General features: G+C 50.8%; 1 protein-coding gene and 1 pseudogene across 1 annotated transcript; one reads left to right on the top strand and one right to left on the bottom strand.

The window, feature by feature from the left end:
• The first annotated feature begins 426 nt into the window (after window positions 1-426).
• Window positions 427-1,413, top strand: LOC120392802 (annotated as a pseudogene).
• A 5,898-nt stretch (window positions 1,414-7,311) lies between these two features.
• LOC120392350 lies at window positions 7,312-13,734 on the bottom strand. Its single transcript, XM_039517070.1, has 4 exons — window positions 13,234-13,734; window positions 12,676-12,777; window positions 9,849-11,064; window positions 7,312-7,395 (listed from the first exon to the last, which is right to left on the bottom strand). Exons 1-4 carry the CDS (start codon window positions 13,329-13,331, stop codon window positions 7,312-7,314), a joined length of 1,500 nt encoding a protein of 499 aa, XP_039373004.1. The 5' UTR covers window positions 13,332-13,734.
• Window positions 13,735-14,272: the final 538 nt, after the last annotated feature.

Below are 14,272 nucleotides of genomic sequence, written 5' to 3'. Positions count from 1 at the left end.
CAGGATTCAAAGAGGGACTGGATTTACACCACAAAATATGTCTAACTAGTGGGTGCCTGGGGGAAACTTTCCCTTGGAGCAGTCAATCTCATAGCTCCCTATTGCAGGGATTCTTCTGTCTTCCCCTGACGCATGTGTAACGGGTTACTGGGCTAGAAGGACTGCAGGTCAGATCCAGTCTGGCAGTGCCTGTCTTCCTATTGGCATATCCTATTGGGGTGTAAATCCAAATCTATGTTTTTTCTGATCTTCCTTGAGCTTCTGGGAATCCTAGATTTGCACTCAGAGCAGAAAGATGTCTCATTAAATATCATCTACTTTCCTGTTCTTTTTCCTTTCAGGAAGGAAAGTTCAAAACTTCTTGGACCTGCCCAGTACGGTATGTCAGCTGTCAATGACACCAAATTCACACCTGTAGTGTTCCTTCTCACTGGGATACCTGGGCAGGAAGACATCCATCTCTGGGTCTCTGTCCTCTTCAGCTCCATGTATGCTATTTCGATAGTAGGAAATTCAGTCATTCTGTTCATTATAAAAAACAGATCCAATCCTCCATGAGCCCATGTACATTTTCCTTTCCATGTTGGCCACCACAGACCTTGGCTTATTGATAGCCACCATACCGACGATACTGGGCCTATTCTTGTTTAACTCTAGAGAGATCAGCCTTGATGCTTGTTTTGCCCAGATGTTCTTCATCCACTCTCTGCAATTCATTGAATCCTCTGTGCTCTTGTTGATGGCATTTGACCGCTTCATCGCAATCTGTAACCCGCTGAGATATGCCTCCATCTTAACCCTGCCGAGAATAGCCAAGTTGGGACTGGTGTTTGTGCTAAGAGCCGTGGCAGTAATATTTCCACTCCCCTTTCTCCTGAAATGGTTCCGATTCTTTTGAGCCAATGTCCTCTCCCATTCCTACTGCCTGCACCAGGACGTCATAAAGCTGGTTTGTTCGGACATCACAGTCAACGACATCTATGGCTTGTTTATTACAGTCATAATGGTGGGGTTGGACTCGCTGCTCATTTTCCTCTCTTATGTGATGATCCTCAAAGCAGTGCTGAGCATCACGTCCCCCACAAAATGCCTTAGGGCCCTGAACACCTGCGTCTCCCACCTCTGCGCTGTCCTGCTCTTCTACATGCCAGAGTTCAGCCTGACTGTCATACACAGATTCTGGAAGAGCTCTTCTCCTTGCTTCAAATTATCCTGGGCTACATCTACCTGCTGGCTCCTCCTTTAATGAATCAAATTGTGTACAGCAGGAAAAGCAACCATCTTCGAGCGAGGATAATCAGGTACTTGTCAAGTAAAGAGTCAATTCATCATCCAGCTCCAGAGCTGGTGACACAGGTCATGGCCACCTATTCCATCTTGGACCCTTATATACGAGGATACAAGAGCTACTGATCTCCACTCTGTAGAGAGAGGCTCATACAGGGTCTAAGACCTGAAGCTTAAGGGGGCCATCCCCACCCGCAGTTGAGGGAGGACAGCAGTCTGGGGAAAGGAGACCAAGCCAGGCAGCAGCATTTAAAAAGTCACTCTGTTCGTGGAGAGCCAGGGGACCGGTGGGATGTTGGCCCCCAAAGAGCCATATCGGTGGCTGCTCTAACCTCAGAATTCCTATGAATAAAGTCACTATGAGAAGAGATGTGGCTGTTGTTTCCCATTACACCTGGTCTGTCACTGTCCCGTCCCTGATTAATCACCCACGGGACATGCTAATCTCCTTCTCCAGGGGTTGTTGGCTTTTACTCACACATGTGGCCAAAACATCTGTAAGGACGAGACTTCGGCCATGCAACTGCCAAGGAAGGATTGCTTCTGAGGTAAAAGAACAAATCCAGTGAGCTAGTCACACCATCAGTCTCATTGAAGCTCCAGGCCCCGCTTTCATCTTGGAATCTGGGGTTAAACGTCATACCCCAAGGAGCGTTCCTTAACATCAGTCTCTGTGTCCCAGGACAACAAGCCATTGTTCTCAGTCACTTTGGCCCATGCTTACAAGGCCCGCTGATTGCTAGCGAGATGGTGGACTTGGTGGGCCCTTCTGTTAATGGGCATGCTGGCAGGGTGGGATTCAGTAGTATGGAACCGAAATAGTATAAGGGACCTACCATCAATCAAACCCTAACCCCTCCCTAGGCCACTTAAACCCTGCCCCTTCACCCTTAAGCCCCGACCACCTGTCACTGGAAGTCGCACCCATGGGAAATAGTACTCGGGGTCAAGAAGGACACATGACTGGAAGCAAAGTGTGTCAAGTGACCCTCTAAGAACTCCTCCCACTGCCCTCTACCAATCAGGAGGGTTTCTCCCTGTAGGCCCACCCTGAGAGGTGATTTGTCCAATCAGGTGTTACGGGCATGGTGCCCCATCTGGAAGTGGTTCGTGTGACCTCTAAGAACTCCTCCACTGCCCTCTGCGAATCACGATGGGTTTCAGCCACACAGCACTGCCCTGAGAACAGATCTGACCAATCGGTGATGTTCTGGGGTGGGGTGACCTGCCCAGAAGAGGATCACGTCACCCCTCTAAGAACTCGTCCCAGTGCCCTCTGCCAATCAGAGAACAGCACTATCACCCCATAAGTCCCAGCAATAGGGGCAGAAGAGGCCATCTTTTACCAAGAACACGTGCTTTAGAAATCGTGGAAACATGGACTCCTTCACCGCCCTGGTGAGAACTTCAGACTTTGTGTTAGCCCCGAGGGCCTTTGGACTTGTGTGGAGAAAGCGCTACATGAGCGACAGTTCCGACGAGGGCCCTTTGACTCAGCTGTTGATGGATACGCCAGAACCCGAAACCCAAACCCTCGTGAGGCACCCCGATGAGCATGAAGGCCTCTCGTTTTCCGCCCCCCTAGAGGTGGAAGACGAAAGCAGCTCAGGGGAGTCACCAGAGGACAAGGTGAACAAAAAAGATGTCGCTCAGGTAAATGAATGATTAAGAAGTGACGTTTGATAATGGGGTGTAATGAAGTTAGGAACCAGGAGGTTGTGTAAATCTAAAAACAAGCAGTGAGCTGCTTACACTGTTTCTTTTCTGAAAATCTCTCAACAGCTCGATGATGCCTTTCTAGAGGTCTTTGAGAACTGACATCGGTAGCCTCGTGGGACGCAGTGATTAGCTGCCAAAATATTAACAACAGGTTCCCTCCTCCTCACCCCACGAGGGGTTCGTGCCCCCCCATGGTGTCATGCCCCATCCAACACCCCATGTTCCTTGAGGCCTCCCAGGACCCCTGCCCCATCCATCCCCTTCCCTGTCCCTGACTCTCCCCCGCCGCCCCATCCAACCTCTCCTCTCATTCCTGATGGCCCCCCGGGACTCCTGCCCCATCCAACCACACCTTCTCTCTGTTCCTGCCCCCCACCACGCCATCCAACCCCTGCTCCTTCCTGACTGCCCCCCCGAACCCTTGCCCCCATTCAATCCCCTGTTCTCTGCTCTCTGACCGCCGCAACCCTATCCACTCCCCACAATGCAACAAACTCCCTGCCCTCTTCCAACACCCCATCTCTACACCCTGCTCCTTACCGCGCTGCCTGGAGCCACTCGGCCATGGCCAGGTCCACTCAGCCGGGACCGAGACCAGCACTGTGGGGGCCTGAGCTGAGTTGGCCAGAGCCACTCGGCCGGGACCTGGACCGGTGGATAGCTGCTCGAGCTTTAGTTAAATTTAAAGCTGTTTTAGAACCGGTTGTCCTGGAAGAACTGGTTCTAAAAGGGTTTCTGATTTACAACCGGTTCCTGCGAACCGGTGGAAACTAGCGCCAGCTCACCACTTTTGGGAGGAAATATATCAGGCATCAGCTGGTTTTGCTCATGTCTGAGACACAGATCGCAAGAGGAAAATCCAGAAAAGGACAAATGGAAGAATTAACCAGCTCAGACTCCCTTATGGTAGGGTCGTGGTGTCCATTTTTACAGGCGGCTGTAAAAGGTCGTGTTAAACCAGGCAATTAATAAAACATATTTATTTCAATGTGTCAATATGAATGTGTCCTCTTCATATTTGTGTTAGTAAAAGATGGTACCAGTAACCATCATTTCTACACAGGCAGCTCTGTTAAAGAAAATATATTACACCCTGGGAAGTTGGGAGCTTCGAAGTGGTGAAGGGCGTGGAAGTGGCAGAAAGCACAGTAAAACTTTAAATAGAAGACAGGTAACAGTTTGGCTTTCAGAGAAGGACACTTACACTTTACACATTTACATCCCACCATCAACCTCAGCCTGACCATTCCACACAAGAGATCCACTTCCTAGACACCACAGCACTAGTAAATGATGGCCACCTAACACCACCTTATACCGGAAACCTACTGACCACTATACTGACCTACATGCCTCCAGCTTTCATCCAGACCACACCACTCAACCCATTGTCTACAGCCAAGCTCTACGATACAATCGCATTTGCTCCAACCCTCAGACAGAGACAAACACCTACGAGATCTCTATCAAGTTGCTCTACAACTACAATCCCCACCTGCTGAAGTGAAGAAACAGATTGACAGAGCCAGAAGAGTACCCAGAAGTCACCTACTACAGGACAGGCCCAACAAAGAAAGTAAGAGAACGCCACTAGCCATCACCTTCAGCCCCAACCAGCGTGTATTATCACGCAGGCCAACGAGGCCTAGGCCTAGGGCAGCAAATTTGCTCACCCCCAACTCTGCCCCTTCTCCGAATCCCTGGCCCGCCTCATCCCCAGGTGCACTGCTCCTCCACCTCCCTCCCAGGCTTGCCACGCAAAAGCACTGGGAGGAGGGAGAAGTGAGTAGCGCCCACCCAGAGGAGGTGGAGCAGAGGTGAGCTGCGGATCGCGGGTGCGGGAGTAACCTGGGTGGGGCGGAACCGCCTCCCGACCCAGCTCATCTCCGCCCACCGCTGCCACTCCCGAGCATGCAACAACTCTCCTTCTTCCCTCCTCCCAGGCTTGCCGTGGGGAGCGGAGGTGAGCTGTTGCTGGTGGGGGTGCACAGCAATTTTTGAGGGCCAGGGGCTGCAAATTTGTTAATCCGCCACTGCCCCCAACTAAAATCTCTCCAGTCCATAATCAAGGATCTACAACCCATCCTGGAAGGACAATCCTCACTCTCACAGATCTTGGGAGACAGGCCAGTCCGCTCTTACAGACAGCCCCCAAAACCTACAAATAACCACACACCACACAACAAAAACACTAACCCAGGAACCCATCCTTGCAACAAAGCCTGTTGCCAACTCTGTTCACATATCTATTGAGGGGATACCATCATAGGACCTAATCCCATCAGCCACACTATCAGAGGCTCATTCACATCTACCAATGTGATATATGCCATCATGTGCCAGCAATGCCCTCTCCCATGTACTTTGGCCAAACTGACAGACTCTACGAAAAGAATAAATGGACACAAATCAGATGTCAAGAATTATAACATTAAAAAGCAGTTTGAGAACAATTCAGTCTCCTGGCCACTTGATTACAGACCTAAAAGTCACAATATTACAAGAAAAACTTCAAAACAGACTCCAACAAGAGACTGCTGAATTGGAATTACACTTGAAAATTGATACCATTAAATTAGGCTTGAATAAAGACTGGCAGTGGATGGGCCACAGCAAAGCAAAACTATTTCCCCATGCTTATTTTTCCCACTACAGGAAGTTCAGTTCCTCATGATCTTGTCAATTGCTGGAAATACATTTTCATTACCACTTACAAAACAGTTCTTTTTCTCTCCTGCTGATAATAGCTCTACCTTAACTGGATCGCTTCCTCCTCCTGACAGTGTGTATGGTAACACCTATTGTTTCATGTTCTCTGTAGTATATTCTATAGATCTTTCCTAGTACTGTATTTTCCACTGCATGCATTCAATGTAAAGTGGGCTGTAGCCCACAAAAGCTTATAAATGCTCAAATAAATTTGCTAGTTCCTCTGATAGTGCCACAAGGACTCTCTGTTCTTTTTCTACTCTTTACACAAACTGGCTCAAATACATTTTTGGGGAAGCAACAAGACCATTGTTTCAGATGTGGATGTGCAATGGCAGGCAATTCTGTGGATATGCACTGTTCTCTGTAAATGCAGCAGTGGTTTTAAGTATTATTCTTAACAGTGATAGACATTCTATCCAAATATGTCTGGGCCTTAGGCCTAAAAGACAAGACGGGTGTTGAAGTATCCAGGGTTTTCTGCTTATTTTTTTACAGCGTTATTGTGTGTCAGACTACAAACTGATCACTGGGGGAAAGAATCTTTAAACAAACCTTTAAGCAGATTATTAAAGTGGCATGAGTTCACCATCTTGTTAATAATAATGAAGTTAAAGCAGGTCCCTTCCAGTCCTAGAATCTAGGAATCTATGAATCTATAAAATCTAAAGGTTTATTCATAAAAGGAAAAAGATACAGACGAGAGCCAGAATTGGTTAAATGGAATCAATTACATACAGTAATGGCAAAGTTCTTGGTTCAGGCTTGTAGCAGTGATAGAATAAACTGCAGGTTTAAATTAAGTCTCTGGAGTACATCCCCAGCTGGGATGGGTCATCGGTTCTTTGTTCAGAGCTTCAGTTTGTAGCAAAGGCCCTCCAGAGGTAAGAAGCAGGACTGAAGACAAGATGGAGATGAGGCATCACCTTTATAACCTTTTCAAGGTGTAAGAACACCTCTTTGTCCTTACTGTGGAAAATTACAAGCAAATGTGGAGTTTGAGTCATAAGTGGCAAGTCCCTGCATACTTTGCTGACTTACAAGGCGCATCTGCCTTCTCACTGGGTCAGTTGTGTAACTGATGGTCCTTAATGGGCCATCACAGTATAGGCAGAGCTCAACACTAACTCTGTCTGGGATGTCACCCAGAAGCACAGCATAAGTTTGAAATGAGACAGGATAGAGTCAGCAATATACATAACTTCAACTTTACAAAATGACACATGCCTTCAGACAGCATAATCTATAACAACCCATAACCTGGTCTTGAACCCATATATGACCTTTACATAAGATTTGGTGCCTACAGGACCTTGATTTTACTAACCATGTTCTCTCTTGATCCCAGTTCAGTCAATAATGTGGCCATGAACATTTTCCGGTTGCTCATTTTCTTTAAAACACAGTCAGAGTCTGCACTAAATTGCTACAACATTTATCAAGGTCACCTTATGCTAAATGTTCTGTGGGTTAGGCTGAACATTGCACTTAGCATAACCGAGGAGCAGAGCAGTGTTTAATAAGCTTTCCAAATACAGCTCAGCACACAGGCCCCGGGCTTGCGTTTAGATCTACTAGGGAAGTCAAGTCACACGGTCATGGCGCGTTGAGCTGGCACATCCTGACCGCGACCCTCACAATCTTCAGAAAGCTTTTCGCGCCCGAGGTGGGACAGCACTGCTGAAAGCAACGCCGCGTACAATAGTCCGCATTACTGCGCATGCTCCGCCGGCGTGCTTTTCGCTCAATTAGTTCCATGCCAAGCCTAAACTCCTCGCCCAGCTGTCATCCTCGGGTCCTCTTCAACAATTTGCCTTATCGGCGGTGAAACCGAAGCAAGGAGAGCTTCGGTTCATCTTCGCTGCTTGATGTAACGCTGTCCAGGGCCTCTGGCTCTCTAGAAGGCATCATCAAGCTGTCGAGATTTTCAGAAAAGGAAACAGTGTAAGTTCCCTGCTTGTTTTAAGCATTACACAGCCCCCCACACACGGTTCCTAACCCCCATTACACCCCCATCATCAACAGTCACTTCTAATCATTCATTTTACACAGGTAATCTTTTCCATTCTGCACCTAGTTCTCCGATGACTCCCCCAGTGTATTACTTCACCTTTAGAGAAATTGGTGTCATGCTCATTGGGGTGCCACCTCTCACGAAATAGGTTCAGGTTAGGCGTGTCCATCAGGCTTTAGTCAGAGCCCTCAGTAGAGACTGTCGCTGATCTAGCCTTTCTCCACAAAAGCCCAAAGGCCCTCGAGGCTAAAACAAAGTCAAAAGTGCTCAGGGATGGTGAAGAGCCCATGTTTCCATGATTTCACGTACGCATCCTTGGTAAAGATGGCCTCTGCTGCCCAGCTGGGACTTATCAGAATTGATAGTGTTGCGCTCTGATTGGCAGAGGCGCCAGGAGGAGGATTCTTAAGAAGGTGACACGACCCTCATCTGGCGGGACACTCCCCCCCAGAAACACCACCCCGATTGGTCAAATCTGCTCTGGGGTGGTCCTGTCTTTGACGAAACCATCGCGATTGTGCAAGAAACATTGGGAGGAGTTCTTAGAGAGTCCACACGACCACATCCGGGATGGTCACCCCACCCTAGAACACCCCTGATTGGTCAAATCTGCCTCTTAGGAACTGAGCCAATGGGGACGAAACCCTCTGATTGGTAGAGAGCAGCGGGAGAGTTCTTAGAGAGTCCACATGACACACTTTACTTCGGCCATGTGTCCACCTTGACCAGTATACCCCATGGGTGGGACTTCTGGTGATAGGTGGGCGGGGCTTAAGGGGTCGAGGGGCCGGGTTTCGGGGGTCATAAGGACTGGTTGAGTTTGATTAATGGTGGGGCCCCAATGAGTACTACTGGACACTCTTAGAGACCACTTGCCTTCCAAAAGGGTAGCACTTTGTAGAAATTTAGTATCCAGCTCTTCTTGAAGGAAGGTTGATTCTTGAACCGCATGAGGTAAAGTAAGCAAATCCAGTGAGCTAGCCACACCCTCAATCTCATCCCAAGCTTCCCAGACCCCTTCATCTTGGAATCTGAGTTTAAATGTTTATACCCCAAGGAGAGTCTCTTATACATCAGTCTCTGTGTCCCAGGACAACAAGCCATTCGTCTCAGCCACTTTAGCCCATGCTTACCAGACTCCACTGGATAATAGGGAGATGTTGGAATTTGTGGGCCCCTTCTGTTAGTGGGCATGCTGGCAGGGTGGGATTCAGTAGGATGGAAACCGGCCTACCCTTGGAGGCCCTTGCCTTCCAAAGGGTGGCTTTGTAAATTTAGTGTGGGTGTTCTGGAACAGGAGTCCTTGGACATTCGGGACTTCACTTTGTTTTGAAGCTTGCTGAAGATTTGCTTCAGGTGCATTAACATCTCTTTGAGAACTTTGCTCCTTGAAGGGGATGGTGTCCTAGCTCTGGAGGCCTTTGGTGACTTTGGGGGAGAACCGTCAGGATTCCCAGTTCCTTTCTCCCCAGCTTGCAAAAGCTCTGTTGTACTCGTAGCAATGGACACCATCTTTGGTTGCCTGGTGAGAGCCGTTTCCCATTCCATCCTGCGTCTTGCTCTTGTCTGCTGGAAGGAGCCACACCACTGGTATCTTGTGGTTGGATGATGCTGAGGAGTCTCCTGGAGTCCATTGCTGTGGAATTCCATGGGATCTTCTGGGCAAGTCAGCACCTGCAGAGCCAGCTGGTCTCTTCCATCGAAGCTTACTGCACTTCTTGCATATTTTGATTGGCGGCTGGTCCCTGGAGAGCTTTGAATTCACAGTGCCATCGAACCCATGTGAATCCATGATGTCTTGAAGACCATGCAGCTCAGCAGATGTCTCCTTCTGAGTTTTCTTACCCTTCATCTTTCCTGGATTTGCCTTGCGGCACTGCTGGCAAACTGAGACCTGGTCCGCCAAGGGGCGGGAGCTGCTCAACATTTCCGTCAGGTGCTTGATCTGCAGGTCGTGTGTAGCCTGCCCAGCAATGAGAGAGTCAAGGATGGATCTTGTTAGTTTCTCAGAGCCTGGGGCCTCTGGGGCAACCTGGTGGCATTGGGTCCTGGGAAGATCTGCCCTGCCCTCACCTGCCTGTGCCCCTGGCCCCAGGCAGGAACCTTCTCCCAAGGTAACCTTCCTCTCCATGTGCAGCTCCAGCTTCTCTTCAGTCCCTTTGCTGTCACGCACACTGGTAAGGGGCTTTCTCAACTCGCTCCTATAAATCTGGAGTGTCGCTTCGAGTGTCTTCTCTGCTATTGTGGTTCCTGGAGGTGGCGATATCAGATCCATCCCTGCTGGCAGAGTGCAGCGATCTGGGTTAGTCTGGTTTCCTGCCGCGCTATCATTCCTGCCGGTCTCTATGGTGGTATCTTCCACTGGCGTTGGAGGACGTGTGCAAGAAGAGGAGCTTGTGCTTTGCCTCCCTGTCTGCAGGAAATCGGTCTCCATCTCACTGAACTCCACACTGGCTCCCCTGGCTTGGCCGGCGTGAGGCAGCTTTGCCGGGGGCTCTGGATCAAGGGTGAGCAGCCCCCTCTGCATGATGAGATGCTCACGCCTTATGTGGAGTTCGATGGGGTGGGCAGGCTGTTGTCCCATTGTTGGGAATGCCGCTGTCCTGTGCCTGCCTGGCTCCCTAGGGGGGCGGAGTGGCCCAGGCAGGGCAGTCTCTGTCTGGAGGGGAGCATCTCTGTGCGACTCTCTCACGACCTTAGGAAAAGCCTTCGTTTGGATCTGCCAGCATTTCTGAGCCACGTGATCCTGCAGTTTGACCCCCGCCATGGGCACAAACCTGGCCAGGATGGCATCAGGGGATGCCATAATCCTGTGGGCCTTTTGGGGCAGGGGTCCCCAGGGGCAGACCCATGGCTCTTGGATCTCCTGTGCATGCTGAGGCCTGGTGTCGGATCTGAGGGGCTTTGGGACCTTTGCTGGAAATCCACATTTGGGCCGATCTGTGTTGAATTCCCATTGCTGCTTGGTGTCCTGCTCACTCAGCAATGGTTCTCCCGGGATGGGGGTTTGTGGTGCCCCCAGTTGGCTCTGCAGATGCTTCTGTCGGATGTTGAAGTCTAAGCCATGGGCTGACATCTGGTCCAGACCTATGTTCTGCTCTCGCCGGTCTCGTCTGCTGTGGGCAGGAGGCCTGGGGAGAGGCTGGGCTTGGATGGGATGAGTGGATCCTTCCCAGCTTGTGACAGTCATGATCTCCCTTGTGTGGCAGAGGGGCTCTGACCAAGTCACGGAGGCTTCTCTCAGGGGAAAGGAGCTGGGACTCCAGAGGGCAGAGGTGGTGGATTCCCTAGAGGAGTAGGAGAACTGGCTCATCACAGATGTCGACACACTCGGCCTGTGGGAGAAAGCAGACAGGGACAGATGGGACATGGCCCTGCTGAGCAAAGGCAGGGCTTGGTCACAGCCTTCCAACAGTAGTGCAATGGGGCAGTGCCTAGGCATGCATTGCACACCACACCCTGACACAGGGACATCAGCTGGGTAACGAAGGACTGAGAGGGGGAGCCGGCACTCATTTTATCTAGAACGATAACCCCTTCGTCACACGCACATGTGCAGCACCTAGCACAATGGGGCCTTGAGCATGATCGGGGATCTACTGCTATTTTAATAGAAAGATTAGCTAACAAGAATTGGTTTGGGGGAGGAAGATGTGAGCATGTGTGTGTAACCCTTTCCAGAGGATGTTGAGAAGGCCAAGACTATAAACTCTAAAAGGGACTAGATAAATTAATCAATGGCTATTAGCTAAGGTGGGCAGGGATGGTGGCCCATAGTCTATGTTTGTCTGAAGCTGGGAATGGGCGACAGGGGATGGATCATTTGATGATTCCCTGTTCGGGTCATTCCCTCTGCTGCACTGGCATTGGCCAGTTTTGGAAGACAGGATACTGGGCTAGACGAACCTTTGGTCTGACCCAGTCTGGCTGTTCTTATGTTCTTACATTCTAACCCACTGGAAAACTGTCCTCTTCTAATGGCTGATACACTAGAGGCTAACAACTTACTATTGCTCCCAGTTAATGGAGTTTCTCCGGCGGTGGAGGTCTGTGCTATGGTCCTGAAAGTCCTGGCTGATGACTCATGTTTGGGGTCTATCACGTGGTGTCCCACTCACTGCTTGTCTGGTGCCTACTCTGGGGATTAGCTCTTGAGGTCAATGCCCCTTCCAATTGTCGCATGTGGTCACTGTCACTCCCACAGTGACCCAGACAGTTTTCCTGTTCACTGCCCCGCCGGTCCATGCCGTGCCCTTGGGGGCTGGTAGGGAAACCTGGGCCCACACTTCACACTGGGCTCCAGGCCAGGGACCCTCAACCCAGCAGTTCTGGGCTTTCCTTTCCCAGCCTGGACTGCTTCCTACTACTCCTGGTTCCCCTCCTTGCTCTGGGTGCACCAGCTCCAAACACTCCCCCCTCTTCCCAGGGAGGGGCTGCCCTTTCCCAGCCTCAGCCCCTGTCTGGTGCCAGCTTCCTGGCTTTATAGGCCCCGTCTGTTCCTGCCCGCTGAGCCTGCTTGGATCAATTCCCTGCTCCCCGTCTCTTCCTGCAGGTGCACCCTGTGGAGTTCATGGGCCTGCCTGGCCACCTGAGCCCCTTCCAGTGCTGTGTGGGGTGGACACCCCCTCACAGGGTGTCATTGGATTGCTTTTTCCTTCCAACACAGCACGGGCAGGTTCTAGACAGTCGCCTGCTGGCAGATATTGCCCTACAGAAGGATTTGATCCTACTCACAACCCCAACTTGCAGTCTCTGCATTTAATTTCTGATAATTCCTCACCTCACTTTCACTGGTATCTCACCTTGGAAGCTAAAGCCTCTTAGTGGCTTTTTCCCTGTTATTTTAGGATCCTGGAGTGTCTGGTTTTTCCCGCTCCCTCCTCTCTACATTCACTCTCCCCTCCCACCCAGCCCCCAGTCTGGTGGCCCCTGGTCAGTTGCCTTACGACATCAGAACTTCATCCAGGTGTATGGCCACGTCCTGTAGCCTCCTGTCAACCAGCCTGAGGCGCTGAGCCAAGGGGAACTTCTCCAGGTGCACAGGGCAGCTGTGGAACAGAGAGAGCAGATAGCTGAGTGCAGGCCCTGCTCTCAGGCCCTCTTTTACCCAGAGGGGCGGCACCGAAAGGCTCCCTGTCCCGTTCTCCGCTGAGGCAGCCTCCTCCCCTGCAATACCCGGGCCTGGTTTGGGGTTAGCTGGATTGTGAGGTGAGACTTGTCTAGTGCTGAGGAAGTCAGAGTGTATCCTACTGGCAGCGTGTGTGCCATGTCCATACAAGCTAATCAACATATAGGATAACAGCCTACTATAGCTGCCAACTAATACAGCTACCTCTTCAGCTCTAAGGGGTGCTTTATGCTGCAGAGCTGAAGGTCCAGGATTCAAATCCTGCTGGGAACTGCTGCTGGGGGACTGGAGAAGGGGCCGTTACACAAGTGCTGCTGGATCCCTTTCACCCTTCTCACTGTACCAGAAAGCCCAGCCTTCCTGCTGATCTCTCTACCTCGAATGCACGGGGCTGCTCCCAAAAAACATTTTCTCCCCGTCTTGGGAGGGGAGGATGGTCCAGTCCAGTCCAGTCGACACAATATACCCCTCCATCACCGCTGCCCCAGGTTAAATGAACCGTACGATGCTCGAGGAAGGGAATGACCCACGGTATGATGCGTGGGGGTGGAGTAGAGATGGCAACTTCTGCTGGGTGGGAATGAATTGCAGGAGTCTAAAGGAGAAGAGTTGCTTGCGTGGTACATAGGTCGGGGCAGGGGAGGGATTACTCGGGCTACTGCCCCGGGTGGGAATGAATTGCAGGAGTCTAAAGGAGAAGAGTTGCTTGCGTGGTACATAGGTCGGGGCAGGGGAGGGATTACTCGAGTGGGGATGAATTGCATGGCGCTAAAGGAGAGGACTGACCCACTGCAGATTCATGGAGGGGGGCATTGCTTACCATGTCTCTAGGGATGCACCAGCCTCCTCCAGCTCTTCCTCACAGCACCCAAAAGCTGCCAGAAGTGAGACATAAAGGAGACATTGAGCTGCTTGGAGGCACACTTCTGCTTCCTAGCAGCCTATTGCCCCAGATTCACAGAGGCAGCCTGGTAACGGAGCTCCAGCCAGTGCCTCTGCCCAACTCTCTGGGCACGACTGTGCCTTTCGCAGGAAGAGGGGAGGCAGGTGGGGAATGGACCCCTATTTCTCTGCTTCTTGCATGGGGCCGGGCTCTGCCACTGCAGAAAGCAATATGGGATCAGGGAGTTGCTTACCTTTGGTTTCTGCTTTTTCTTTGTGCTCTCCTCTCTTCCTCCGAAGAGCCTGCCACACACAGAGAAAGCAGCAGGGTTAGAAGAGAACTCCTCAATAAAACCTGGGAGAACAATGAGCCAGAGGTGATTGCCAGGGGCCAGGGGCCAGGGTTTTTCAGGAAGAGTATTGCACTATGAGTTTCATGGGTAGGCATTGTGCTTTCCTGTGATGCAGAGCAATGTAGCATGCAGCACAACCCATAACAGGTCACTGGAACAATCCAGGGGTTGTAGAAACAG

This window comes from Mauremys reevesii, linkage group 1 (assembly GCF_016161935.1).
Source record: "Mauremys reevesii isolate NIE-2019 linkage group 1, ASM1616193v1, whole genome shotgun sequence".
NCBI lineage: Eukaryota > Metazoa > Chordata > Testudines > Geoemydidae > Mauremys > Mauremys reevesii.
This window is presented reverse-complemented; position numbering and strand designations above follow the sequence as displayed.

Coding starts and splice junctions, on each gene's coding strand:
- LOC120392350 (XM_039517070.1), bottom strand. CDS start 13,331: ATGGAGGGGTATATTGTGTCGACTGGACTGGACTGGACCATCCTCCCC. Junction 12,778..13,233: donor AGCAGCCCCGTGCATTCGAG/GTAGAGAGATCA, acceptor TCTGTTCCACAG/CTGCCCTGTGCACCTGGAGA. Junction 7,396..9,848: donor AGCTGCACATGGAGAGGAAG/GTTACCTTGGGA, acceptor CGTTGCTTTCAG/CAGTGCTGTCCCACCTCGGG.